The 25,205-nt window shown below is 43.2% G+C and overlaps 2 protein-coding genes across 5 annotated transcripts; one reads left to right on the top strand and one right to left on the bottom strand.

The window, feature by feature from the left end:
- Positions 1–1,245: 1,245 nt before the first annotated feature.
- GTF2E2 (general transcription factor IIE subunit 2) lies at positions 1,246–25,174 on the bottom strand. Its single transcript, XM_042828474.1, has 8 exons — positions 25,111–25,174; positions 24,469–24,635; positions 14,099–14,190; positions 13,445–13,552; positions 12,019–12,201; positions 11,473–11,566; positions 3,195–3,310; positions 1,246–2,147 (listed from the first exon to the last, which is right to left on the bottom strand). The coding sequence occupies exons 2-8, from the start codon at positions 24,629–24,631 to the stop codon at positions 2,031–2,033; spliced, it is 873 nt and encodes a 290-aa protein (XP_042684408.1). The 5' UTR covers positions 24,632–24,635; positions 25,111–25,174; the 3' UTR covers positions 1,246–2,030.
- SMIM18 (small integral membrane protein 18) lies at positions 10,234–21,644 on the top strand. Of its 4 annotated transcripts, XM_042828475.1 has the most exons (3): positions 10,234–10,304; positions 11,615–11,761; positions 19,489–21,644. In XM_042828475.1, the coding sequence occupies exon 3, from the start codon at positions 19,534–19,536 to the stop codon at positions 19,825–19,827; it is 294 nt and encodes a 97-aa protein (XP_042684409.1). In that variant the 5' UTR covers positions 10,234–10,304; positions 11,615–11,761; positions 19,489–19,533; the 3' UTR covers positions 19,828–21,644. The 4 variants fall into 4 exon arrangements, with proteins under 4 accessions (XP_042684409.1, XP_042684411.1, XP_042684410.1 ...); XM_042828477.1 differs by lacking the exon at positions 11,615–11,761 and having other exon boundaries at positions 10,264–10,304; XM_042828476.1 differs by lacking the exon at positions 10,234–10,304 and having other exon boundaries at positions 10,343–11,761.
- Positions 25,175–25,205: the final 31 nt, after the last annotated feature.

The following is a 25,205-nucleotide window of genomic DNA, read 5'->3' as shown; positions in this document are numbered from 1 at the left end:
AACTGGACATCAATTGGACCATTCTATTCCTTTGAACACTGGAGCGTGACAATGCCACCACAGCACACTGAGCTAATCTTCCTTTCCTGCTCTCTTATTTCTTGACTTAATGTAATTTTCATCTTTGAAAGTAGCCAGAGACATCTTTAGTCTCCCTCTTAATCACTTCAGTGGAGAAACTGCGTAGGTAACTGCATCACAGCCTGCCTTGCAAGCTTCAGCCCACAGCACAGAGTCAGGCTGTGCAAGATGACTGGAGAAGGTACTCCATTAACATTAAGGTGTGAAAAGCAACGCATAGCTCACCAAGAGCTTTGCTTTTGTCCAAGCAGCACCACCAGAAAAATCATGGCTCAAAAATGCAGCACACAGAAGGGAGTCTTTGTCTTTGAATGAAGATGATAGAAGAGAACAGTTTTGCAGGTGTGCCATGGGTGCTTTAAAGCAGAACTAGAACGGAAAAATAAAAAGCTCCAAGATGAATCACTTGTGCTAGCCTGGAAAAGGGAAAGAACAAGTCTCAAAACCAGTGTGCTGCTTGCTTTTATATATATATATACACATAAACAGAAAAGGAACCTCCTACTGGTGTTGAGCATCTCTTTACACAGGATTGACACGTACCATGTTCAAAGTGCCTGCTTCATAAAAGAGCACTCTCTAAAAAGCCAGTGTACTGTACAGAAGGATAAATGCTACACTTACAGAAGTTAATTTCTCCTGCTTTCCCAAGCAGACGTAATCTGTTCAGCTCTCCACCAACAAAGCCTCTGTTCATCTGTTGGTGTGCCCAGATCCAGCAGCCTCTGCTCCAATCCTGATACATCAGGCAAGACAGCAGCTCATGCGCAGGCAGCAGCAAACTGTTGGCAGGTATCACACTCACCTGCTTTATCTTTGATCCTAACCTCAGAAGAGCTGAGGAACAGCCCCTCTGCTGCAGTACTGTGAAAACAATATCAGCATTGACTGACTTTGGTTCAGTATGTAAAAACAAGTTATCAAGAGAACATAATTTGGCTACATTCCATGTCAGGCAGTCTGTACTGCAACTGACATCAGGCATCTACAGCAAGCTTTCTTTTAAGGTGGTTTTCTCCCTCCCCCGAACAAGAATGATAAAAGATGACAATGTTAGCCCAGAACAGTAATTCATTGAGAAGATTAAAACACAACAGAGACTCCTTTACCTCTTTGAAAAAGAAAATATAAGTATGAACTCACACATTCTTTAAGGAAGAAACATTGGAAACCAGCACTGTAAGTTTATTACTTAAAAAAAAAAAAAAAAGAAAAAAGTTGTAGTATTACGCTGTCAATTTATTTCCCCTATCCATGAGTAGAATTGTGCAACACTGGTGCATCCACTACAGTGAGGAGAAATTGCCTGTGTAACAGAGGTGCATCCGCTACAGCGAGGAGGAATAGCTGAGGGCAATTTCTGATGAGCATTACGAAGCAGCAGCTGCAGTGCTCCCCTGCAGCCTGCCTGGAGTTCTGGAGAGGGCTTGTTCTGAGTCAGAGCCTCAGGTGCCATCAGTTCGGGAAAGCTCAACTCCATAGCAAGGCAGGAACAAACAAACTGTGGGTGTATTTGACTGTAAAAGAAACTTGCCTGCAGTGATTTTAGGAATAGGTTTCCCTGCAATAGGTACAACAATGCTGTATTCAATTCTATGAAAAAGCTCCTCTTAAGTAATTCCAGGTAACACCCATTAAGCAATGTAAAAGCAGAGTTAAGCACTGAACAGGAACTCCTGTATTTCATGCTGAGCACCATTTATCACTCTATGCCAAGAGGCAATTTGAGCGAACCTTTTATTTGAAGACACATTTCCAATTAGCTAATTAAATTAAACTCTAAATTTAGTAGTTAAAACTTGCTCTTAAACTGATCTGCTCCATCTCGGCAGTCACTGGGATGAAGGGAACACATCACTATACAGAGTCAGTCTTCCTGCAAGCAGTCGCTGAGTCTGCGTGGCAAAAAGCCTGTAGAAAAACGTCTGTTTGCTTCAAAATTCAGCCAGTCACTGTTGGCCAGAAGTGACATCAGAGTAATCTTTCAAGACTCCAGCCAAATGGTCATTGTGAGTCTTAAATCGACGTTTCTTCTGAGAAGTGGGTTTCTTCCTCTGAGCAGGAGCCTAAATGAAGAAATAAATGGTAGTCAAAAGATCTGCCTTCCAGCTGCAACATCTGACCTGACGTGGGACACTGTGCTGCTCGCAGCCACTGCCTCACTCCGAAGGAGAGCTGTGCTTGAACAGCTGAACTGGGGGGAGGCAGGAGGCGAGGGGTCTTTATTTATGCAGGAAGCAACTGTATTCAATTCGAATCTTGGTGGGGAATTAGCACTGGGGATGCAGCAGAGCTTCCTGGTATCTTGTGTGCTGAAGGAGAGCTGGCATTTGTTAAAAAGTGGGATCCCTGAACGTTCCGAGGCAACTACAGAAGTTAGTTAAATGGCCCACAGCCACAACGATGTGCTCAAACACACATCTAGAATATGCAGAACACAAGAGAAGTGCCTACATTACAGCAGGTGTTCTAACATCCACTGTAGCAACGGCAGAAACCAGGAACAGATCCTGTGTGGAAGGGCTTTGTGAAAGCCAGTTTGAAGCCAGGTGCACAACAGAAAAGAGATGGTATGCCACATACAGTAAGTGTAAAAAGAAAAAAACAACAGATTTGTTACAAGCCAGGAAGAAAGCATCTTTGGAGATCTTGATGCCATTCTGGCCTGCCAGTAAAGCATGAGCATATTGCACTCTGTATGGGGAACAGCCTAAGAGCAGTGGGAGGTAGGTTACACAATTCGTATCAACATTTCAAGGCCGTTCAGCAGAAAAGAAAAAGGGAAGAGAAAACCTTCTCCCAGAAGAGCTGCCATTGTTTTGCTCCTAACGTACTGTACAGCTTTAAGCAGAAGCTTCCACTTTGGAGTTCTCAGGGATTTTTGGCATTTGCCCGCTTCTTGATGTTTCTGGGATTACGCTGGCTGAAACAAGTTATAAAAACACTGGCTGCTGGCTTCAGCATTGTTTTTTTACAGCTTCTTAAAATTGGTTGCATTTCCTTGAGCTACAGAAGGCAGCTGCGCATAGGCTCAGCAACATATTTTGGAATTAACATCACAGGGTCAGCGGGGGGGGGATTTCTCAGAAAGATCTGCAATTTGTATCTCTTACTATTTTCCTCGGTCCAGCTTCTCGCATGGAAGAAATACCCTGTCGTTTCAGGTACTCTTCAACTTTGTCTTCATCTATAGAATCCATGGGAATGCTTCTCCACAGTTTCCGAAACTCTGAAACACCAAACAAACCCTCGTTTCACAACTCAGCGAACAAACCCCAGGCAAAGCCCTTGCACGAAAGGAAAGATGAAACAGATCTGAGTTCAGACACTGAAGTACTCCGATACGCCAGCCTGCAATGCAGTTATTGCTGCCAGCAGGCACCCAATTAGTGCAGCCTTTACCCACTCTTAAAGTCGGATGCACTTCCAAAAGCAGCCAACAACAAAAGCCACCAACAATTCATGGAAAAAGATGAGCTGATTCACATCTGCATTAAGTGCACCCCAGCATCCCAGCTTCAGGGGCACCCACAGGCAAAATGTGTGCGTTTAATGGTAATTTTCTATGGCATCCACCCTTCTGCCTAGCACCTTGTAGCACAGCAGACTGTGAGTGTGTTTTATAAGCCTCAGTTCAAACCTGGTCCTGGTGAAAGGTAATAACTAACCACAAATGGCAACTTCATTTACACAACTTCTGCTGCCATTGTCATGGGAGACTTGCCATCTCATAGTCCAATTTACTGAAGATTGAAGACATTTAACTTCAGTGGTAGTAAGCTCCTTTATCACTGTAATCTAATACAAACCATGTTTTAAGGATAATAAATTACTAGAATTCCTCTGATGATAAAAAGAAGCGAGACACCTTAAAAACCTCAGCAGCAAGAAAAAAGGCAGAGGCAGTAAGTCTTAATTAGAGCAGCTGCCATCTGCCTGAGCACTTTCTGCCTCATGTAAAGTTTCACAGAGCCTCTGGAATGCCTTCTCCCGGCAGCGGCTGGTACAGTTCTACCTCCCTTCATTCCCCAGGCAGTCAGTTAGATATATCCTGTCAGCAGGTTTGGCTAACAATCTATAAATAAAACACGAGGCACACATAGCAACGCAAGACTAAATTTTTCCCTTTATTTCCAGATAAATTTAGTACACAGTTGTCAAAACAACCACAACTTCTGCATGTGTAAGAAGCTGTCCTATGCAGCAGGCGATGAAACACTCCAGTGACAATCTGCTGCGAACACACCGGCTCTGGGCACACTGCAACCAAATGGTCCCGTTCAGAGCCATAAAGAACAGAATTCCATCCTTCACTTGGACCGTTCCCTTCCTAATGCATCTTGTTTTTCTAAGAATGGGCATGCCTTAAGTCTCAGCTCCTTCTTTTTCTTTTCATTGCCAACAGTAAAGGGCTGTTCGAGCTTCTCCAGAAACAAAAGAAAGGAATTTTGCCAGGGAAGAGCAGCAAATGTTCATTTTTGGTAACGCAGTGCTTTTGAAAACTGAATCCTGTCAGAGTGCCACTTTTGGTTACAAGGAGATAGTGCTTAGCCCACTGCTTGTGTTCAGGCTGTACAGCATGACAGAGCCATCGAGACATGAACTTTCAGATAACGTAACGCAAGGAGCAGCACTGTAGCCAAAGCATTCTCTGTCCGCTCATCCATTTTTGGTGCAATTCCTGGCTTTAGGGGTATCTTGCAGTGCCTGCTCTCACAGATCGTCTCTCACCTCATCCTGTTGCAGCAGGTGGACAGGCTGTGTTAAGATCAAAGCCAAACTCACGCAGGACATTTCTCAGCAACAAGCACTCAGCCTTCTCAGAAATAAGCCTTAAAGGCTGCAGCCCAAGAAAGGGTCCTAGTGCATCCCTCAGGCTAAGCAGGGCATGCTCCTCCAGGCCCTTTCCTTTTTCCTTGTCCTGAGCACCCAAGTGGGACTCAGCAGGACACTCAGACCCGCTAGTGGCTGGAAATAAGGACCACGTGATGGCTGTGCAAATTCAGTATCACACTTCTGAAAGAAACCATATTCCAAACCATCGTTTCTGCAATTCATGCATGAAGTGAGAAGAGTGCATATAAACACATAAATATTAAACAGGTTCCAGGCAGAGATGCTTTCAGGCCATGCTGCACTCTGCTGCCTTTAGCTGTGCACAGACGAGCCCTGTGAGAGATGCAGGCAGTTCTCTTAAGATGTGACAGGCAAGTGTATGCTGGGTGATGGCATCAAGAGAATTGGTCACTATTCACTTTTAAAAAACAGTGGTCTTTTTCTTACCATGTTCTGCTGCAAACACAAGTGACCTGTCTCCTTGTTAGAGTACACGATACATGGAAAAATGCTCTGGTGCAAAAAAAACCCCACCAAGCTGAGGATAGGTACTTAAGGTTAACTAGCTTACATTCTTCTGGAGAACAGAAGTGAAAAATTAAACACTAGAAAATAAATGGTCAGCTCTTGAAGGATTAACAACAACAGAAGTGCAGACTACAGTTAATATCTAACCACAGCGTTTTGCATTTCTTGTAATGCAGTGTTATACCATCATTACAGCTTCACAATCACCTTTTAAAGTTGGTTAAGAAATATGAATTAACAGTCACCAAGAACCAATACCGCAACGCTAAAATGGGCTTTAAGTACAGATAGTTTAATTCACTAATTGGCCCCATCAGAATCACCTCACAGCATTTAGCCATTCTTTTTAAATACTCCTCCATCAATCAGGCAGCTTTCAGCACTGTAGCTTTGACTGCAGTAAATGCAATAGAGCTTCCGTGGTGAAGTTCCATAGACAGGATTAAAATACCTTAGTGCCCAGGAAAGTGAGAAATGACAATAAAACTGTCCCCTGGCAATATTCTGTGTTAAAGGGTTGGCTCAGCATAAAGGTGGGGATGCATTCACATGGCTGTGCATGCTTGTGGTTTGTATTCAGGGTTCCATCTAAAAAGCGAAGAAATACATCTATCATCACATCACAAAACCGATTCTGTGTCACACCAGATACTGAACTAAATGCAGGAAATGAAGAGAGGGAGCAGCTGGCAGTGAACCATTTCCATATTACCTGTCAGATTTATTCAAAGTCTCCAAGCACTATGCCCCTATCAGCAACTGAAAGTTTAGACCTTGGGAATACACTGTGAACTGCTGTAACATCCCCTCTGAAACATGAGAGCCTATGTGAAAAGCTGGCAATAACCACCACTCTCAAGAAATAATCACCCACATTTCAGCCAACTCCAGGCCTAAAATCCATACCCTTAACCCATGACAGGATGTGATTTCTCCAGCTGCTTGAAGAAGAAATTGAAACACAGTCACCCTGGACTTTCTTGTGGTTCCTAGCAAAAAAGAGGGGCACTACTTGTAGTAGTTCATGAGAGGGGCCAGTGACAAGGAACTGGTCTGCAGAGACCTGCTGTGGAGAGCAGGAAGGGGACTGTTGAAGCAGAAAACTCGCTGCACACCGGTCTGCTCCAGCCAGGCACAGAGAACAGGTTCAGATGCATGCATTCCTGCAGCACACAAAACCATAGCAATCCTGAAGTACACTGTATTTTCCCTCCCTATGTCCTGTAAACTGCTGAGTGATCTTTATGCCAACAGAGCATGGTGAAGGTGGTATATTCTTCATTCAGAGTCAGAAAACTACTTTACAGCTAAGCCAGAACAAGTAACAGCTATGGAAAGCAAAGGCTGTTCAGCAGTCAAGAAGGAAGGCTGCACCTGACCTCAGCAGGCTGCCAACTCCTGTCACTTAGGTTGCTATGACAAGATAGAGCTGGGAAAAAATCCCCTGGAAAGAAATTTCCAAAGAGTTTCTGACCAAAGCAACATGGGCTGTGAAGCCTAAGGGAGATCAGTATGTTTTCAGCAGAGGACTCGTACGTCCTGACGGCAGTGCAGATCTTCACCAAAACAGGCAGCGAGCTGCGACTGCAGCACCCTCAGTGAACAAATCCTGATGCATGCAGCATCTTGCAACTTGATCACTGAAATATTTCAACTCAGAGGCTTGGCAGAACTAGCACAACTCGCAGGCTGCTCCCCTGCTTATCCAGATCAAGAAGGAGGGAATGAAGCTGACCTAAAGGCCACTTCAGTATTCGCTAGCATCTCTAGCATCAAAGTGTCTGCAGGCACAAACTTAAAACAATGAACCTGGACCAGCAGGAAAAATACACAAAGCAGAACAGAGGGCAGCACAACAGAAGTTTTGTAAATGGCTTTCCTCTGTGAAATATCTGAGGGGTAAGGATGTTTCCGCAGATTTATTGCCTGGGGTGCCTCATATACAAAAGCAATTTTCACCATCATTCCCTGAGCTACTATAACCTAACATGCTCTCCTTCTATAAATGCTTACATTTGGGATACAGTGTCATGGGTAAGTGGCTGCACGGTGGCTTCCTGCAGCTTACCCTGCAGCTCTGATTGTCTTGCCCGCTCTTGCAAAAAGGTTGAGATGGCTTCTGGAGATAAACTTCTGTATCATACTGGTAATAAAATCTGTCAGAGATTAAAAACAGCTTAAGAGTCTCCACTGAGCTGAGCTAAAACCTGAGTACAGGACAAGAACAGACGACAACATTTCTGCAGAGAGGGCAGAAGGAAAGAAATGAAGAGCAGTAGGGGACGTAAAGTCCTGCTCTGCAACAGTTCTACATTTAAACCAGAAAGAAAAGGTGCCCGATTTTAACTTGGTGCTGTGCCTGGACCATCTTGGAATTCAAGGCCAAAACCATTAGTCATCAACTGATCCTGAGCAATTTTTATACTGTGAAATTTAATAGGCTTCTGCCACTCTTTAAAATCTCTTCAAAGGTGCTTAGGAAGACTATTAAACATCTGTATAATCAAATATCCACATTTCTAGGCATTACAGTATTTCCTATGTTTCCTTCAGAGGTGAAAGACATCAATTCTAACAGTGAAGCAATCGGAATGGCCTTTTAGCATTCAGGCCCCCAGTGAAAGCTTGCTTCACATGCAAAGTGCTTAGCCCCAGCACAAAAAGGCAGTGCTTGCCTTGGCTGAAGCACCTGAAATTTAGCCTGGCTTTTATAAACCCTTTCAGCTACACATTAGTGACGGAAGATTAATTAGTCAGGAAGTGAAGAAGGAACACATGCAATCTGAACCTTCTTTGGCTAATCACATAAGGGGAAGAACAAAAGCCGTTCCTCACTACACATACCTTCCCCAGTACCCTGGAGATAACGATATAGGGTACTGCACCGCTGCTGAAGTACATTGGAGCTTGTTTTCGAAAGAGAAAGAAAAGCTTGTTCAGCCACCAAAACAACTGCAGTCGGGGCAAACGCAGGCACTGCCAGACAGTTCGTCCCCCTGCTTTAGGCAGCAACCTCCAAACTACCCCACGCACCTCTCTCTTCACTGACTGCTGATGGAGCTCAGACAGCAATGGAAGAGGATCATGGAGGACAATAACACCAGCCAACATATGTTCAGAACTGGAGTGTCATGCAGCAAAACCGCGCTCTGAGGAGTGCAAAGCCCTTACTTCTAAGGATAAGCATTAAACTAGAAACATATTTTGAACTATCATCAGTTGCTAGATCAAAGAATCTGAGAACTCTTCAAGGCTTATTTGCAGCCTTCTAAAAAACTTAGTTTTAATGTTGCTGGAGATAACAAGCTGAAATAGCACTGCTAACGCAAGGAACGTGTCATAGCTGATCCTGTACGCAGATGATTCTGCCAAGGACTCCCTAAGAGACGTGCTTCCAGGGCTCTGGAAACAATCTCAAAGCAAGACTGCTCAGGAAGGATGGGTTTTTCTCATCTCAGGATAACATGCATGGAAAAAGGACCTATTCCAGCTGCAACAACAAAGTTAACCCACTCAGGAATGTTGTAAGACTTGTGGCACATGCAGGCAGATCACAAATCTCACAAAAGAGAGAATATTCTGCCTCCTCTCTCAGAAGAAAGCATTATCTTCTGCATGATAGAAGATATCATTATATATAATAAAATATATAAAAAACCCGAAAAAGCACAAAAGCGAAACAAAAAAATCCCTCTCTGCTGATGGGAACATGCTGCCACCTGCGGATGAAAGCAAGCAAGGCCACCTTGAACTGCAAACACTGCATGCTCGTGGTCCCTTCATCACAGACATGAGGGGCTTTCATGCCTTTCTCATTGGGAGACTGAGCCAACTGGCTTAAACATTTTATGTTTTCTATTGCTGTTTTTGTGTTTTGTTTTGCTGTTTTTTTTTTTTTAACAAAACATTTTCCCTTATTTTATAGCAAAGGTCTGCACTGCTTGCTCGTAACCACCAATCAGTACTGCATGTGCTAGAATATATGAAGACTGTATATGAACAGCCTTGGATTTGTACTGGCTCCCTGACAGAGCTGGTAGATTTCATCAGAACTTCTCAATAAAATGGACCCTTTGATTCAATTTCACAATCAATTCAGGAGTTATCATAAACTGAAAGCAACAGAATAGAGATTCTGCTAACTCTTTTAGAGTGGCTGGGTGCCAATTACAGAATCACAGAATGGCCAGGGTTGGAAGGGACCGCAAGGATCATGAATCTCCAATCCCCTAACACAGGCAGGGCCACCAACCTCCCCATTTAATACTAGACCAGGCTGCCCAGGGCCCCATCCAATCTGGCCTGGAACACTTCCAGGGGGTGGGGCATCCACAACCAATTATCTGGAAAAGAAATAATCAGCAATTGGAACTGAAATATAACCAGTAGCTGCTAAAAAAACTTAAAACTTGACTGCAAGAGAGCTGATTTCTAAAGGTCTTGGCAAAGTTAGGAATCCTAAAAGCCATGGGCTGATGGACTGAAGAAACACAATCTGAACAGGCTGACAGCATTAATACTAAACTTATAGACATTTGGGAAGTTACAAATTCCCCAATAAAGGCTGACAGGCTTATGATCTTTCATTTCACATACTGTTAGGATGCCCACCATAAAGAGACAAAGAAATTACAGTTGTATGGGGCTGTTGAATCACAGCCTGGACCTCTGATTGATCACCTGAGGCGAGCAATGAGTCAGCCATGGGCGCACAGGTGAAGGCAATTCACCTGTGCTGAAGGAAGGGGTGGAGCCTGGCTGCACCTCTCCTAGAGCCATTTAAGAGCTGGCTACCAGTGGGGAAGGATCTCTTCTGGAGATCCACTCTACTGGAGTTTCCTATGTGAGCCCAGAAGAGGGTGAGTATCCTTTTCTGCTCTAGTAGAATAATTATGTAAGCCAAGCTCTCAAATATACTATATCATCTGTATATTCACTGACTGTACAACAGTTGAAGATGTTTGGAAACTATCTTTATATTTTTAAATGCTGTAGGTGACATCTACTAAATTATCTTTGTAGAACTAAACTATTAACAGATTACGTCTGGTATGTAACAAAGAAGCCGCATGATTCTGTTCAAAATAGTTTCTCCGAGTTACTCAAAGGAAAAAGCACTTTACTGTTTTGTTTTACGGTCCTGCACATGCAGCAGTTAAAAATCCAATTAAAATTTTTTGTTCTTTTATCATAATGTGATGCTTTAGAATATGACTTCATGTGGCATGTTACAGAACAAGTGATCAACAGTAAGTATTCAGTGTCCTTGAGTCATTTAAAATAAGGTCTTTTCCCAGGGAATGCCTTCTCCCTTCTGTACTTACAGATATCTGATGTTGGCTCTGACATCATCATTGCAACACACCCTGACAGGCGTAATTAATTTCTGCAGATACATATATTACTGCATAACCTGGACTCTTGCTGTGTTCAGCCAATGGGCACACTGATTGCAGAGGACTTCACTATTCATTAGATTAAAAAAATACGTGCTGAAGCTCTGGAGCTCCACTTACAGCTCTAGGCTGCAGCACCAGCCTGCACTCAGGCTGCCCTCCCAGTTGTAAACCACATCTTCCTAGTAGTTTTGCTTATGTCTCCTCCCTGTCTGCTTGTTCCTTCTCTTCAACTTCTGGTTCCTCATTGCATTTGCCAACAGAAGTACATGATTGGGAAAAAGCTGGGTAAAAAAGCAGCACGCAAACCCAGAAGAAATTTCATTGTTCTTCATCTGCCTTTATGCAGGAAAATGTTAGATGTCATCTAAGCCACAGATGGGCAACTCTTCCTCTTTTCTGTTCTGCTATACTTGAATTGTTGGGTTCCTGGTGCCATGTACCAATGCATCCAATAGATAACAGAGGTTATTATCCCCGAACTCGTTTGCTAGTGCTGTTATCATCACGTTAATATATACCATTCTGCTGACAGAACCTAGATATACCAGTATTTTCTTATCACGTTAAGAGACATTCAATTGTCTACATTGAATTTAAAGCATGAATACAGATGTAAATAAACACTTACCTTCGTCCACAGAGAAATGACAGCTCTTGTCATTGTAGTAAAGAAGTTGCCTCTTATCAGGGCGGGTAACAAAGAGAATTTGGTCCCCTAAAGCCTTGAAAAGAAATGCAAAAGAAGAATCTCAAATCAGTTCTACTCTCAGAATAACAGACCCAGATCCTGTTCCACAAAGAGATCAATGAATCGGAGAGCAGCGAAGTAACAAGCAACAAAAAGAAGCATCGAAAGTGGACACCATCAATAAATGCACTAATAAAACGAAGAAGAGAGACCGAGGGCCAAGATCAAGGTATAAAAGCACAATTAAATGCTTTCAGTTGCAACATAATACATAAAGCACCTTTTGTAAGAAAGCTTTGACAGCTGTGCTGAGATGTCAGGTCAGTTGTAAACGTAAAGGATGATACACAGGAAAAGGTACTAAATCAGACCTTGAGTCTCCAAATGAACAAAAAGAACTCTGAAAAAATTCTCTCATAGCTTTTACTTCCCCTTTGAGAACTTACCCAGAAGAGTTTTGCTGAAGCCCAGACAGGCATGACTCACCTTTATAGCTTTATGTGCATTGGGTAGCCCTTCCTCAATTTCTTCTAAAAAGATTCCTCCCAGCCCTTGCTGGTCGTGCTTGTCCAGGAGCCTGAGCAGAGCCTTTTTATCCTTCAAGTTGTACTTGGGTTTGAAAGCAAACTTCCCGTCTATAACTTCTATTTTAGGATTGTTGACTAGAGCCTGTAACAGGAATATAAATTACGAACCTTCAGAAAGAGAACAAACTAGTACTTCACGAGCTACAGTATGTCAGCCACGTGTTTATCACTGACAGTTTGGAGATTTGAAACAAACTTTAAGTCCTTGGATCTCAGATCCAGCCTAGGCTTAACTCAGGGCGACATACAGCACAAAGCACCAAACGCTTAGCATCGTTCACTCGATGCCTTTGGGCAGGAAGAAGCTTCAAGTCTCAAAGGCGCATGTGTTCCTTTTTGAGAAAGGCATGACAATAAAGAAAAAAAGGTGGAACACAAGAAAAAGTGTGCTTTGGTTGAACATGAAGTGCCAATAGACAACTTGGCAGTTCAAACTTGGGTTGTATGGATGTTACGAACGTGAAAGGCATTATCCTGGCATGAACAAAACACGAGTCAGCCTTCCCCAACTGCTGCCAATTGGCACCAGCAGCTGTAGCAGAAACTGAGAAGAGCAGACATGCTGCACAGTAGGATTTTACTTACAGTGCTGCTTCAGAGTAAAGCTGACCAGAAACTCATGGACAACTGAAATGACTTAAGATCTGGTCCAAATCAGTTTTGCTGTGCATGCAGTATCATCACGGGTTACCAACTCAGTGATAATTTTACATGAGCTTTTTGGTTCAGTCCCAAAATTCTGATTTGTTATGGAAACAACCTGGACCTACTCTTCAAAGCTTTCAGTGGAGCCAAGTTTTCATAACAGCAGCATTACCAGTTTTCTGTTCTCCAGAATATTAGTATTAATTAAAAACATCCTACTTTTACTACAGAGATCCCCCCCCCAGCATGTATCAACAGCCTTTACTACTTTGTTGCAAGGATTCTAAGTACCATACCAGCAAAACGAGATCTTGATAAGGTATAAATACCAAATACAGGATTTTGTTGATTTACTAGTCTTGCAATGCCATGAAGACATTTGGATTGATAAAGCATAAAGATGAACACAGCAGCAAGTTGCAGTGACACTATAAGAATGAAAACTAGCAATGAAGAAATTCACTTGACATACAACTTACTCTTAACTGTAGTAACAGTAATTGATCCTTAAAAATGTCAGAACAGCTTTCATTTCAGTAATTTCTATAGCAGGTGGCACAAGACAGAAACATGAAGCAATGCAGCTTTTCAGAAGCAGAACTTCAATATTTATAGTGTCTGCAATTAAATATACAGTTGAGATTCAATCCTTCAATCTCCAACCAAAAGCTTTTCTTTACCTCATTCATTAACCACTGCTTTTGTTTGAGTCCAATATCTAAATGCTGCGTTTCATCCAAAATCTCTTCTAGAGTTAATGGATGTGTATCACCACGCTGGTGCCGAGTCTGGAAGAATAAAGAGGATCAATCAGTGCTCTGTAGTTCTTTATTCAGCAGCTCAGTTACCGGAGAGTAACGAAAACTGGCAGAAAGTGATGACAACAATTTCTGTAAAACCAAGAGCGACACAACACACGTAGCATATGAGTACCAATGTTAGGTCTTTGATGATGAGGAGCAAAATCAGTTTGTGTCAGCTTAGATAAATGACTGAATTATCTGTCAAGCGCCAAGTTACAAGTTATTTTGAAAAACAGCTCATCAATCCTGAAAGCTGATAGCATCTTCAAATTCCTATTTCTAATGCAAACAAAAACCATTCTCCTGGTTTTAAGCAGACCTGGAATAACTGGGATTCCAGAAATGAAGCAAATAATGGGCCCTTTGTTTACTGACAGCATTTTAAATTTAACAGCCTAGTTTCTTGAAATTCTTCCTCTTGCACAGTAAGGAAATCTTAAGGCCTGAAATATTCAGCATCTTTTTGCTACCACAGAGAAAAATTAACTAAAGCATTTCCAAACATTATACTTTTACATGAAACCACCGTACCTTCATGTAATTCACTATTTTTGCAAGGACTCCAAACTTGTAGCCAGAGCTTCCTGAAAGGGCTTTCAAATTAAATGAGCCATTGCTGTGATCTATGAAAGGAGAAAATAAACAAATAAACAATGCTTTCAACAACCCTTGTCAGAACCTAATTCTACAGCCAACAATAGAAGCACATTTTGGGAGCAGTCTCCCAATGGACTCTGTGTGTAAGTATGGGGATTCAGACACACAGCTACCTGCTGGCTCTAGAATGCTTCCGAGCAGAACTCAGTATCTATACAGATATTGGGACACGAGCTCTAAGAAAAGAGCAAGCAGCTGCAGCATTAAACTGCAGTATTACACCATAAAACTGGCACACTCAAAGCAATTTTCCCTACTGACTGCTCCATACTGCTGAGCCAGGAGCAGAAAGTTTCACTTATTTCAGTTAATACTCATCCAGTAAAGTAAGGTTGTAGTTACTGTGCTGGGCTTGGGTGGGTGGTTTTGCTTTTTTGTCAGTTGTTTGAAAAGTAACCCTAGCAGAGAGTTTATCACAAAGAAATCATAAATTCAAGATCATCGATCAGTGTGTTGCGCTGCTCACACAACCACTGCTGCTAAGCCTGCTTCTGCATTCAGGTACCACGAGGTCTGTTACAGCACAAAATTTGTTTCAACATTCTCGTAAGGTTCAGTTAATGACACTGTATTAACTGCACAATGCAGTACATTAAATAGAAACATCCACAGACCGCTACCAGAAGCCACGGGTCCATTACCAGCGTAACGTTGCTCAAACCTAACAAAAATAGCTTTTCAGAACCTTAACTTCTCCAAAAAAGCAAAATTCCCCTCGTTGTCATCATGTTTGTGGATTTTTTTTTTATTCTTTATTTTTAATCCACTGTAAATTTCAAAATCTGTACCTGCATCTGTTCCTATTGTTTCTGTAAAAAATGAGTGCAGGGACAGGAAAGAGCAATGGAAGTGCCTCAATTGCAGGAGAGGCTGCAGAACTGCTGAGTGAAGGCTTTGCCATGCTGGGCAACTGGAAGGCACGCACGGGAGTGGCAACAAAAAGGAAAAGAAGAGCTCAGGGGCTTGTGCTGTGAGAAGTACTGCCAAATGCACCAGGTAGAAATGGTGATGTTCCCTGGGTTTAAGTTTAACTTAGCCCTCGCTAAGTTTCTCACGGTAAACTGCAAATTAAGCTTCCAAAATCACTGTGGCTCAGCTAAATTCTGTTAATGTCTCTCCCTCTGCATCTCAGCTTACTTCTTAAGTTGATCTGTAAGTCACTAATGAAAGGCAACACAAAGCGGGAACCTGGTGTTCAGTCAAATAAACCTGCTTTCAGTAATTACTGTAAAGACTGATACAGTAACTGGCATCAATGTGGAGAGATGGTAAATCCAAACCCAAAACTCAGAAATTGCAAATTCTGAAGCAATTCTATGACATTTTATTAGAAGCTTTACACAGTACCATTTTTACACATACCAATTCTAAAATTCACGCAGGATAACCAGCAGAACTCCAGCTACATAAGAACATTCTATTCTGGTTACTAAATTAAGAGAGAAACAACAAAAGCCAGCCCTCCCTACAAACCCCGCCTATAAAGATTTTCCTCCACAGGATCTCATTTTGCACTCAAAAAATTAATTGCTTTGCAGGAAGCGTTGTAAAATCATATGCATAATGAGAGATGGGCAGTGCCTACAACAAAGATCAGGGCTGGGCTACAGCTAAGATGACTCACTGCGTATTTGTTTTGTCAATTGACTCTCGAAGATTATCTCGTTCAATCTGCCTGCCTGCAGTCCCTGACACATCATTCCTCTGCGGCCCTGCAGGGAGGAACACCCCAAACGTCACAGCCTGAGTCCCAGTGCAAAGCAGATAGCTCAGGGCCGCTGCCATGTACCCCTTGGCTAACAAGCTCATCATGCACATCCCAAAAATGAGAGGAGTGGCTTTCTCAATCCGGGCAGTAAGAGTCATATTTGTGAATGATTTCCTGCTGGGGGTGAGGGGGAGATGGAAATGAGCATAAAGGAAGTTGTCAGCAGCACCGCACGCCGGCCAATCGCAGCACAGCTCCATCTTAGCTGTGCCATAGGCTGCATTAAAACAGGGAACGGCACGGCGCCCGCTCAGCATCCGTACAGACAAGAGGTAGGTGCACATCATTTTATAATGCTGCCTTACGTTTGTCTTGATTGCTGCAAGAAAATATGCCTGTAACATACGAGCCTGCAAAAAGCCTCTTAGAACAAGGACTGCTTTTCTCGAGGTTTAGCTGGATTTTATTCTGCCGAACTCGGGGTGCTTGCCTTGCACTGTCAGACACTTCCACCGTCTGCGTGCTCATGGCAAACTGATGACCACTTCATCTTAGAGAAAAGCTAACCCAGCAAGCCCAGATTCAGGAAACAAAATGGGTTTGATGCTTACTGCTGAGGCTGCTTGCTTTCTGCAGCCTCACTCTTGTTACAGATCGTATGTTTTTGCAGAAATGACGTGGAAAGGATTTTCCCTATAAAGCAATCATTGAAGCTGAAATTTAACAAATGCATCTCACAAATGGGTATTTTGAAACCTCATCAATTGCAGTAGCTGAAAGAAATGCGTGTTTGTGGGTATGCTAGAAACACGTTCCAGAAATCAGTATGTTAGAGTAGGAAGACATCCCCTTTGGGTATCATTACTACTGTCAGTACTGGAGCACTGGATGCCACACAAAAAGGTGAGAATCCATCAAGATTTGTTAATGTATTATGGGGGGTTTGTAAACCCCAAGATACCTATTTTGGCTTCTTAAACAGGACTTCCTCAGCACTGCTCTGAAACCATCTTTTTTGCCAGTCATTTCCCTCTTTACAGAACCAAATTCATTAAATATTTAACTCACTAAATGTTGCAGGAGATGAACTGCATACAAATTGAACTGGCTTACAATATGAATTTAAATTGTGCCATTACAACAGAAGGAAACCCATGTGAGACCAGCCTATTTTTTGACAGCTTTCAAAGATGCTACCCTCATTAGTGCTGCACTAATTCGAACGGCTCGGCAATGGCTCCTCCAGCTTTGCACACTGGTAATTACAGTGAGCAGCAGCTGATGCCTACCTGCCCCAGCGCTACAGCCTCAACTGCAAAGTTAAAAGAGGAAACAGCAGGTGAGGTGCTGCAATTCCTCCAATAAATGCCTGTCACATGCTAGAGATAGGGCTCCCTCTCAACAGCAACACTGATCTGTTTCAATTAGATCCAGTGAAGATGGAAAGATAAAGAGCCAAGTATGTAACTGTTAAATGATTACAGCAAGATGTACGTCACAAGCTGACCTGGCTGCACCATCCTGGTTTTCATTAATATGCCTTTCTTTATCAATAATGACACAGAAATAATGACAAGCGATTTAACTGAAGTAAAGGAACCCATTTCAGTAGACACCATCGCAGTTCTCTTTTGCCACTTCTTGCTCTTTCGGACATTTTCAAGTTCTCACTTCCTCACCAGGCTGACTACAGAAGTATGTCTGTAAGGTTTGTTACAGCATTATCTACGGGCTCAGTTTAATGAACAAAACATTGGTGTTGACCCTTTATTCCGCAGTTTTAATTACTGAATTTACCATGTGTAGATTGCCAGGACTATTTTTCAATGAACGTAGGAAAATCCCCACTTTTTGCTTCATTCTGAAAGCAAAAATCTTTCATTTATTAAGACATGGAAATATAACTCCAGGTTTCCACACAGTCAACACTTTCTTAGCTCTCCCCCCTTCCACAATCCCATGTTTTCGACAGCACCTGAACAGACAAAAGTGTATTTTGGGAGCTATCTGCTAACTGGCACACGCCGACCAAGGAGTCTACACACCAGGCAGGGGGCTGGCATCCCAGGTACTGCTCAGCACCGCGCCGCACCCAAAAACTTGCTACCTTCTCAACAGAATACAGTCAAATGAATCTATGTCCTTCTCCCACACTTGGTTTTAAACTGGTGGAAGGACTCAAAGATTATTACCTCATCTTCCAGTGGCTAAACCAAATAAACACAAGTTAGTGTAGCTCTTTCGGTATACAGTCTTAAAGTAACAAAAATATATCTAAAGTACTATAAGATCCTTCTGTTTTGGGAGACAAAGCCAGGGAAAGAAAGAAACTGGGGAAAGGCTCCCAACTGTAAAGATGCTATTGCCAAACATCTCATCTGCTGTAACGCAGAGAAGTACAGAGACAGACAAAACTGCTTTTTGTTCTAGAGAAACTGCAGCAATTACTGAGACACTGCTTACTTTCACACTTCCTAGCAATGGCCTTTCTGAAACAGACCATCTTTACAGCAATATGACTCATGCCAAAGGCGCATCTGCTGAAGCCAGCTTCTCACTTTCTTCCTCCCACACTGCAGTCTTGCCTCCTGTTGGTACAAACAGGCAGCACTGGATAAGGGATGAGTTAAGTGGAGAAGGTGACTGAAAACAAGGCGGCAGATCTCAGAAGGGGTTGGGCTGGGTGTTCCTTCCACCTGAACACAGCACAGATGTTTGCATGATCCAACTGCAGGCTCCACAGAGGCTTCAATGATCTTTAGGGGTCCCTTCCAGCTCGGGATATTCTGCGATTCTATGGAACATACTCAGAATTAGAGGCAGCTGAATGAGGCTGCTAAATTTCTCAAGCTGAAATTTCATATCAGCAGAAAGAACAACTGGGGAACACCTCAGGAAATATTGTGGGGGTTTTTTTTGTTTGTTTTTGTTTTTGTTTGTTTTTTTAGGTTGGGAAGGTTTTGTAGTGTTAACAAGTCAGTACTAATGGGCAAATCCAGAATAAGGAGTTTTCAGAAACCAGGATTGTTTTTGTGAATGTGAACAACAATGAAAAGCTGAGCTTCGTTCTTCGGAAAAATCCTCCAAGACAGTTACAGTTTACACTTTTTTTAAAAAAGGATTTATTTGATGTCAATAGAGGGAAAAAGCACACAAAAAAGCATGCAAACTCAAATGACAATAAGAAAGTTCCAAGCACTGCTTTCAAATCTACAAGTCAACAGTAAGGACACAGGCTGTTGAAACCCCCGTACATCCAGAAAACAGTAACCTTCTTGTCTTCACATGTACTTGTAAAATGAACTGCTAAAGTCTCGAATAACTGATGCTGCTTCATACATTAGGGAACAGTAATCAGCATTCCAGACAAACTGCCAAGTTGCACCTTTTGGTTTGATACTTTGAGAGCAAGTATGCGTATTCAGCATTGTATTTTTGTAGGAGGTGCAAGAACAGTCTGAGATAAAGTTTTTCTAATTTAGGATTAAATAAAAACAACAAAACACAGCATGTTCTTGATAACAGAATCCTCAACAGCTTTGTTTTTCTGTTTCAGCCCCCAGATCTGTGACAGGAAATACACTAAGACAACTCTTCAAGGATGGCAACTCTCAACGCCACTCACTGGAACGAGACAACATCTATTTACCAGTACTTGGGCTTTCAAGTGCAAAAAATCTACCCTTTTCACGATAACTGGAGCACTGCCTGCTTTGTTATTCTGATCATATTCATCTTTACTGTAGTTTCTCTGGTGGTGCTGGCTTTCCTCTATGAAATGCTAGACTGCTGCTGCTGTGTGAAAAATAAAACTGTGAAAGACCTGGAGAATGAACCCAACCCTGTTAGAGCAATGCTGAACAGCTTCAGAAAGCGTGAAACTGAGGTGGTTTAAGAAAGGCTGATCATCAGCACGTGGAGACCATGCAACACCTTGAACAAACCACTTGTACTTTATGGACGAATGAGTTACATGCTTTTTTGGGGGGTTTTTTTTTGGCTTTTTTTTTTTGGACTAAAATAGAATGATAACTGCTACAACTACATCTCCAGCTGTGAACTTAAACAGTTAGCAAAGGCTTTCTGGGCACTTAGCTGAAGGATGATCTGTTCCGTTGTTATGGGGGAAGAAAAGTTGTTTGTTTTTAAATCATTTTTTGTTGTTCATATTGAGTTACTAGAGTAGATGTTTGACTATCTGAACAAATGGTGTTGCTGAACGTGAACAAAACTATGTTGCTTAGCCAGAGAAAACACTTAGAAAGATGCTCAACAATCCAATTCTACATAGCACAATGATAGAGCACACTTCTCTCACTGTGGTGAATCACACAGGGACAAGACAGACATAAAGGATTAAGGAAAAACAGATGAAAGACAAGGATTTAAAGGCAAGAGATGCCATGTGAGCCTTGTGTGAATTTTTGCCTTCAGCAGTTGTTCTTACTACGGGTTCACCACTTAAAGAAAATAGGTGGTGGGAGGGAAGCAAGCCAGGATGAAATCCATCCTTAAAATAGCCTTTTCTAACCTCCTACAATATAATTTGACCTCTTCTTCCTCCTTTCTCCCATTCCAGAGAACCACATTCCCCTTACTTCATTTTCAACCTGTTTAATGTCTTTTGAGTTGAGACATGACTACTGCACTACCTTAAGACTATCTGACTGCTTCCACAAAAGCACACTGAAGTGGGATCATGGTCTAGAAGAAGCAGGGTCATCTTTCTGTCCCAAGGCTGCTGCCTCTGTGCCAACTATGACACTACAGGGAATTCAACATATTGATGATCTTATTCCTATCTCAACTTCTCAAAGCTGAACTACAGCTGACAGAGTTCTTGCCAAAACACAAGCTGACAGACTGCAATCTTCCCAGAGCAGTGACAATAATTTCTCCCAGCCAGCACAGTTTCCAGGTGTTGATATGCTTCACAAAGGAGGCCACATCATGATAAGCCTAGCGTAAGAGAGAGTGGAATGGATGCACAGCAAGACGCGACTTTGTTTTGCACAACTGAACTTCAGCTCACTTCATCAACCTGCAGATACATTCCAGAATTCCCCCTCTCAGCACTCTCACAAGCTGAACACATAAAACTTGGACTATCAGCTTTTACCTGTAACTTACCACATCATTCCTCTGTATTGTGTTGTATCTATAGGTTTTCAAACAGTGAAGTTTTGTTTTTACAAATTACAGCTGTAATAGCAACAATCAACAGCACAGCCTTCAGTACAGCCTGTTAAGTCTCTGTCTTGCTGCTGGACACAGAGAGGAACAGGCAAGCAGGAAACATCCCAACCAGACTGAAGCTACATGTGGGACAAGGTGGTTAATTACATAAATAATGCTCTTCACATTAGAGAAGCAAAACCTACAAGCGAGTAAGCTCCTGCTGCCTTATCCCCATCAGAAATACCTCAGTGCCACAGACACTACCTTTCATCTTTTTTTCCTTTTAACTACACCAACTCCCACTCTCAGGGTTAACATGCCTAAGCTCCAAAAGGTTTGGACACACACATACACCAAAAGGCTCACCAATTCAACTCATGGTCTTCCTGGTCAGTAAGACGGAATAAGACCCAGGCCACCACTACCCAAAAAATTCCAATGGTTCATCCAGAAAAGCCATCTACTTCCTTCATTCACAAACCAACACATTTACCACTGCAAACTTTCATCTTCTACACAGTTACTACTGTTAAACCTTGCCAGCATGAGTCCCACATGCATAGAATGCTCTTAACTGAAGCTGAACAATAAGCACAACCAATGGAATCAAGCGTCCCAGGACACTTGAGGACACTTGTACAAGACAATTGAGGATGCAAAGCAGGACACGTGAAGATGATGTCACTGCTGCGTTCTGGACCAAGGAAACATCTCATTACCTTCTACTGTATTTCATAGTCAGTCCTCAGGGACTGGTATCCTGCACAGGAGAAGGCAGCACGTGGGAAATAACACTAGCTTCTGTGATGCTGGATTTGTGTTCTCACGCCTTCCTGAGAAGCACACACAACAGGAAGACTTAGGACTCTCTCCAGCTACTCATGGGTTTATATAGGAGGCAGCAAACAAGGAACTGAGAAGAAACTCCTCTTGCACAGCTCCAGAGCCTCAGGAGAATTCTTTTCCTCACATAAAGCAAAGCTGTGGAATAAGCTTCCAGAGATTTCAGCTCTTTCTGACCAAGACCACCGAGACAAAGATTTCAAGATAAAGACTCGCTATTGATCAATAAAAAGAAATAAAAAGATATGATCCTTTTCGTTTATTTTCTCACTGCTACTCTGGAGTGAGTAAACAAGGCACTCTTCAACTTGGTCAGCTAGCTTGTTCAAACAATAGTTTTTAGGCAACAGTGACAACTGTTTTCATTGGAAATCTCGCAAGGAATCTTCAGATGCAGGCTATGTTTAGCTGTGTGGTTGAGGATTAGCATGATGTCTATGCCCCACCTCCCCAGACAAGAGCTAAAGGCAAATTCTCAGAGTCAGAATCAAAGAATGATGGGGGATTTGGAGGCTCTGCAAAATCAAAGGTTACTTGTGCTCACATACGTTTACTGGGACATTGTTATTTTTATGGTCACTACACAACAGAATGAGGAATAATTCTCCTAGTTTTCACTTCTCTCAAGGCAAAGGGGGCTGGGAATTCTTCAACATCACTTTTTACTCCGTCTCCCCAAGATCTCTCTGTGCCATGCACATATCCTGACAGGTACCTAGGAATCTGACAATTCAAACAAAAACTGGGTTTTGAGGCACAGGACTTGGACCCTGCAGCACCAGGGGGAAACTGGTGTCCATGGCTGCTTGACCCCTTCTGTCATTTGGCTTTCTGCACACCTGGTCTGAGCCAATTCCTAGGAAGGAAAGAAAAGCTGATTCCCTTTCCATTTCTCTTCTTCAACCCTTGATGATTCTGCAGTAGTTCGTAAATACGGGAAAAAAGGAGACTGTACTCACTTTGCACAAAAATATTATAAAAATCCTGAAAACTGTCTGATATTGTCTGAAACAAAGCCAGCACCATTAAAGATAAAGCATATCTCCTCATAGTCATGCATTCTCATGTTCAAAACCACCAAAAACCTACCCCACAAAACAAGAAATCACACTCTTTACTCAGTCGCTTGCTCACATAGCTACTCAAATCCTCCAGAACAATCACACACGAATTGTATGTCTATTGCTCCTTCCCTGTAAACCCCTCTCACTCAGGAGGTGCGTACTAAGATATCCCATGAATTTTTTTCGGAGGACAGCATGGCAAAAGTGGCAAATAGAAATCTCACATCTTCTGATTTATTTTAAAATATCTGGCTGATAAAATCAGGTGTCTGTCCTTAAGGCTCTGAGAAACTGAAGATACGCAAGCTCCCTATTCTTCCCTCATACAGGAGATGCTGTGCTCCTCCCATTACCCTTGGTATTTTAACTAGCGAGAGGAAGAGAAGGAATGGCGTCAAGTTGTGCCAGGGGAGGTTCAGCTTGGGTATTAGGAAAAGTTCTGCTAAGGAGTGGTTGGGCACTGCCCAGGGAGGTGGTGGAAATCACCGAGCCTGAAGCTGTTCAAGAAACATGCAGAGGTGGCACTAAAGAACATGGTTTAGTGGGCAGCATTGGTGGTAGGTGGATAGCTGAATTAGATGATTTCAGAGGTGTTTTCCAAACTTCTGTGATTTTTCTCTGCTGTTATTAGTTACATTGTTTTGTTCTTTTTAAAGTTTAGAAGAGTTGCACATGGCACCCAAAATGCAAGTATGCGATGCGTTTACACAATAGCATTATTTTGTATTTTAGTAATTCCTGATGTTTGCTCTTTACAGCACATCAGAGAACTACGTCAAGGTTTGCAGAGCTACTAATAATGAACCCAAGTTACCCACCCTACAAAGGGAAACTGTAGAGAGTAGAGCACCATGTGCACACGAATCCTCTCTGTACCGCACTTCTCATCTGCTCTTACTAATCCTGGCAGTGCTCTTAAGAACTACTTACTTCATTTTAAGAGGTATGCTGTCAGCTGTGCCACCACTGCAGGGAAACAATGGAATTCCCGACTAAGGCAGAAAACAACTCTATGGGACCCCTACTGTTCATGAACAGAAATTAGCTCCTAGGTAAAAGGAGAACTGCTAACCACTATGCACCATCCAGACATGACAGATAACAAGATTCATCTCACAGCAGTCTATGACTTTCAGCTGATAATTAGTTTTCAGCATCCTCTCACCAGCATTTACTGACATTCACCAAGTAAAATCCAGCTGCCTACAAAGTAATGTTTTGGCAGTAACAGTTCCTCCAACTGAATAACAGCAAGCAAGTCACTGAATGATGTCTGACCTTGCAGGCAGAAGTATTCTTTCACATCATGCACTGTATTTCTTAGTAAAAAGAGACAATTTCAGAAAGATTACAGCTAGCAGAACTCCTGGACAAACCATTTCATGCCAACAAACACACAAGCAGACAGTGGCAAACAGCAACCAATTGTTGAGCAGGGCACTGTTACCAACCTGAGCTCTGTTTTGAGCTCGATGGGCCACCTTGCTCTACCTTTACTTTCTTCTTTTTTGAGCTCGAGGATTCAGCGGATGACGCTGGCCGTTTCTCGACCGCAGGCGTGGAGAGGGCATGCTTTCGGAACAGCTCTCGCTCCCTCAGTAAGCTTGGATCCATAACTCTGTGCAGGAAACCAGAACAGAAAGGGGAATTAGAAGACCAGCGAGCTGCTTAAGGATACGGGTACGTACTGAGGAAAATTCGTTGCCCGCATCCTTCTCTTTCTGAACGAACTCGATGGGACCGGCACCGAGACACAACGCGACGCTCCAGCAGCTCCGAGCCGGCCCTGAGCCTCCCGCACAACGAGAGGCAGCGGTGCGTGCCAGGACCCGACGCCCGCCCCCAGAGTCCCCTCACGAGCACACCGCCCGCAGCCCGCCGCACAGCGGCACCCGGGTGACGCGAGGCCAGGCAGGGCCCCGACGGGAGGCTGTCCTCCGTACCCGCACCGAAGCGGCTGCCTCCCTTGGGCGCAAACCCCTCAAATCACGGGCCCGCCCGCCGCCTGACGAGCCCGGGTTCAGCCCTGCCCCAGCTCGGGGCTGCCGCCCGCTCCCCCCCAGCCCCGTCCCGGCCCAGCCCTGCCGCCTCACCCGCCCGCCAGCACCAGGCGCAGGCCGAGCCGCGCCGCGCAGCTCCTATTGGGCAACGCCGCGCTCCCAGCGGCCCCCGCGCCGCCGCCTGCACC

The sequence above is a fragment of the Centrocercus urophasianus genome, unplaced genomic scaffold, assembly GCF_019232065.1.
Source record: "Centrocercus urophasianus isolate 14NV4802_14NV808 unplaced genomic scaffold, USGS_Curo_1.0 seq_3, whole genome shotgun sequence".
NCBI lineage: Eukaryota > Metazoa > Chordata > Aves > Galliformes > Phasianidae > Centrocercus > Centrocercus urophasianus.
This window is presented reverse-complemented; position numbering and strand designations above follow the sequence as displayed.

Bases quoted from the DNA above. Each gene is read 5' to 3' on its own strand.
- SMIM18 (XM_042828475.1), top strand. From the start codon at position 19,534: ATGGCAACTCTCAACGCCACTCACTGGAACGAGACAACATCTATTTAC.
- GTF2E2 (XM_042828474.1), bottom strand. From the start codon at position 24,631: ATGGATCCAAGCTTACTGAGGGAGCGAGAGCTGTTCCGAAAGCATGCC. The intron at 12,202-13,444 runs GTAAAGAAAAGC...TTCCTGTTACAG, and splicing joins AGCAGTGGTTAATGAATGAG to GCTCTAGTCAACAATCCTAA. The intron at 3,311-11,472 runs GTAAGTGTTTAT...TTGGTGTTTCAG, and splicing joins TCATTTCTCTGTGGACGAAG to AGTTTCGGAAACTGTGGAGA.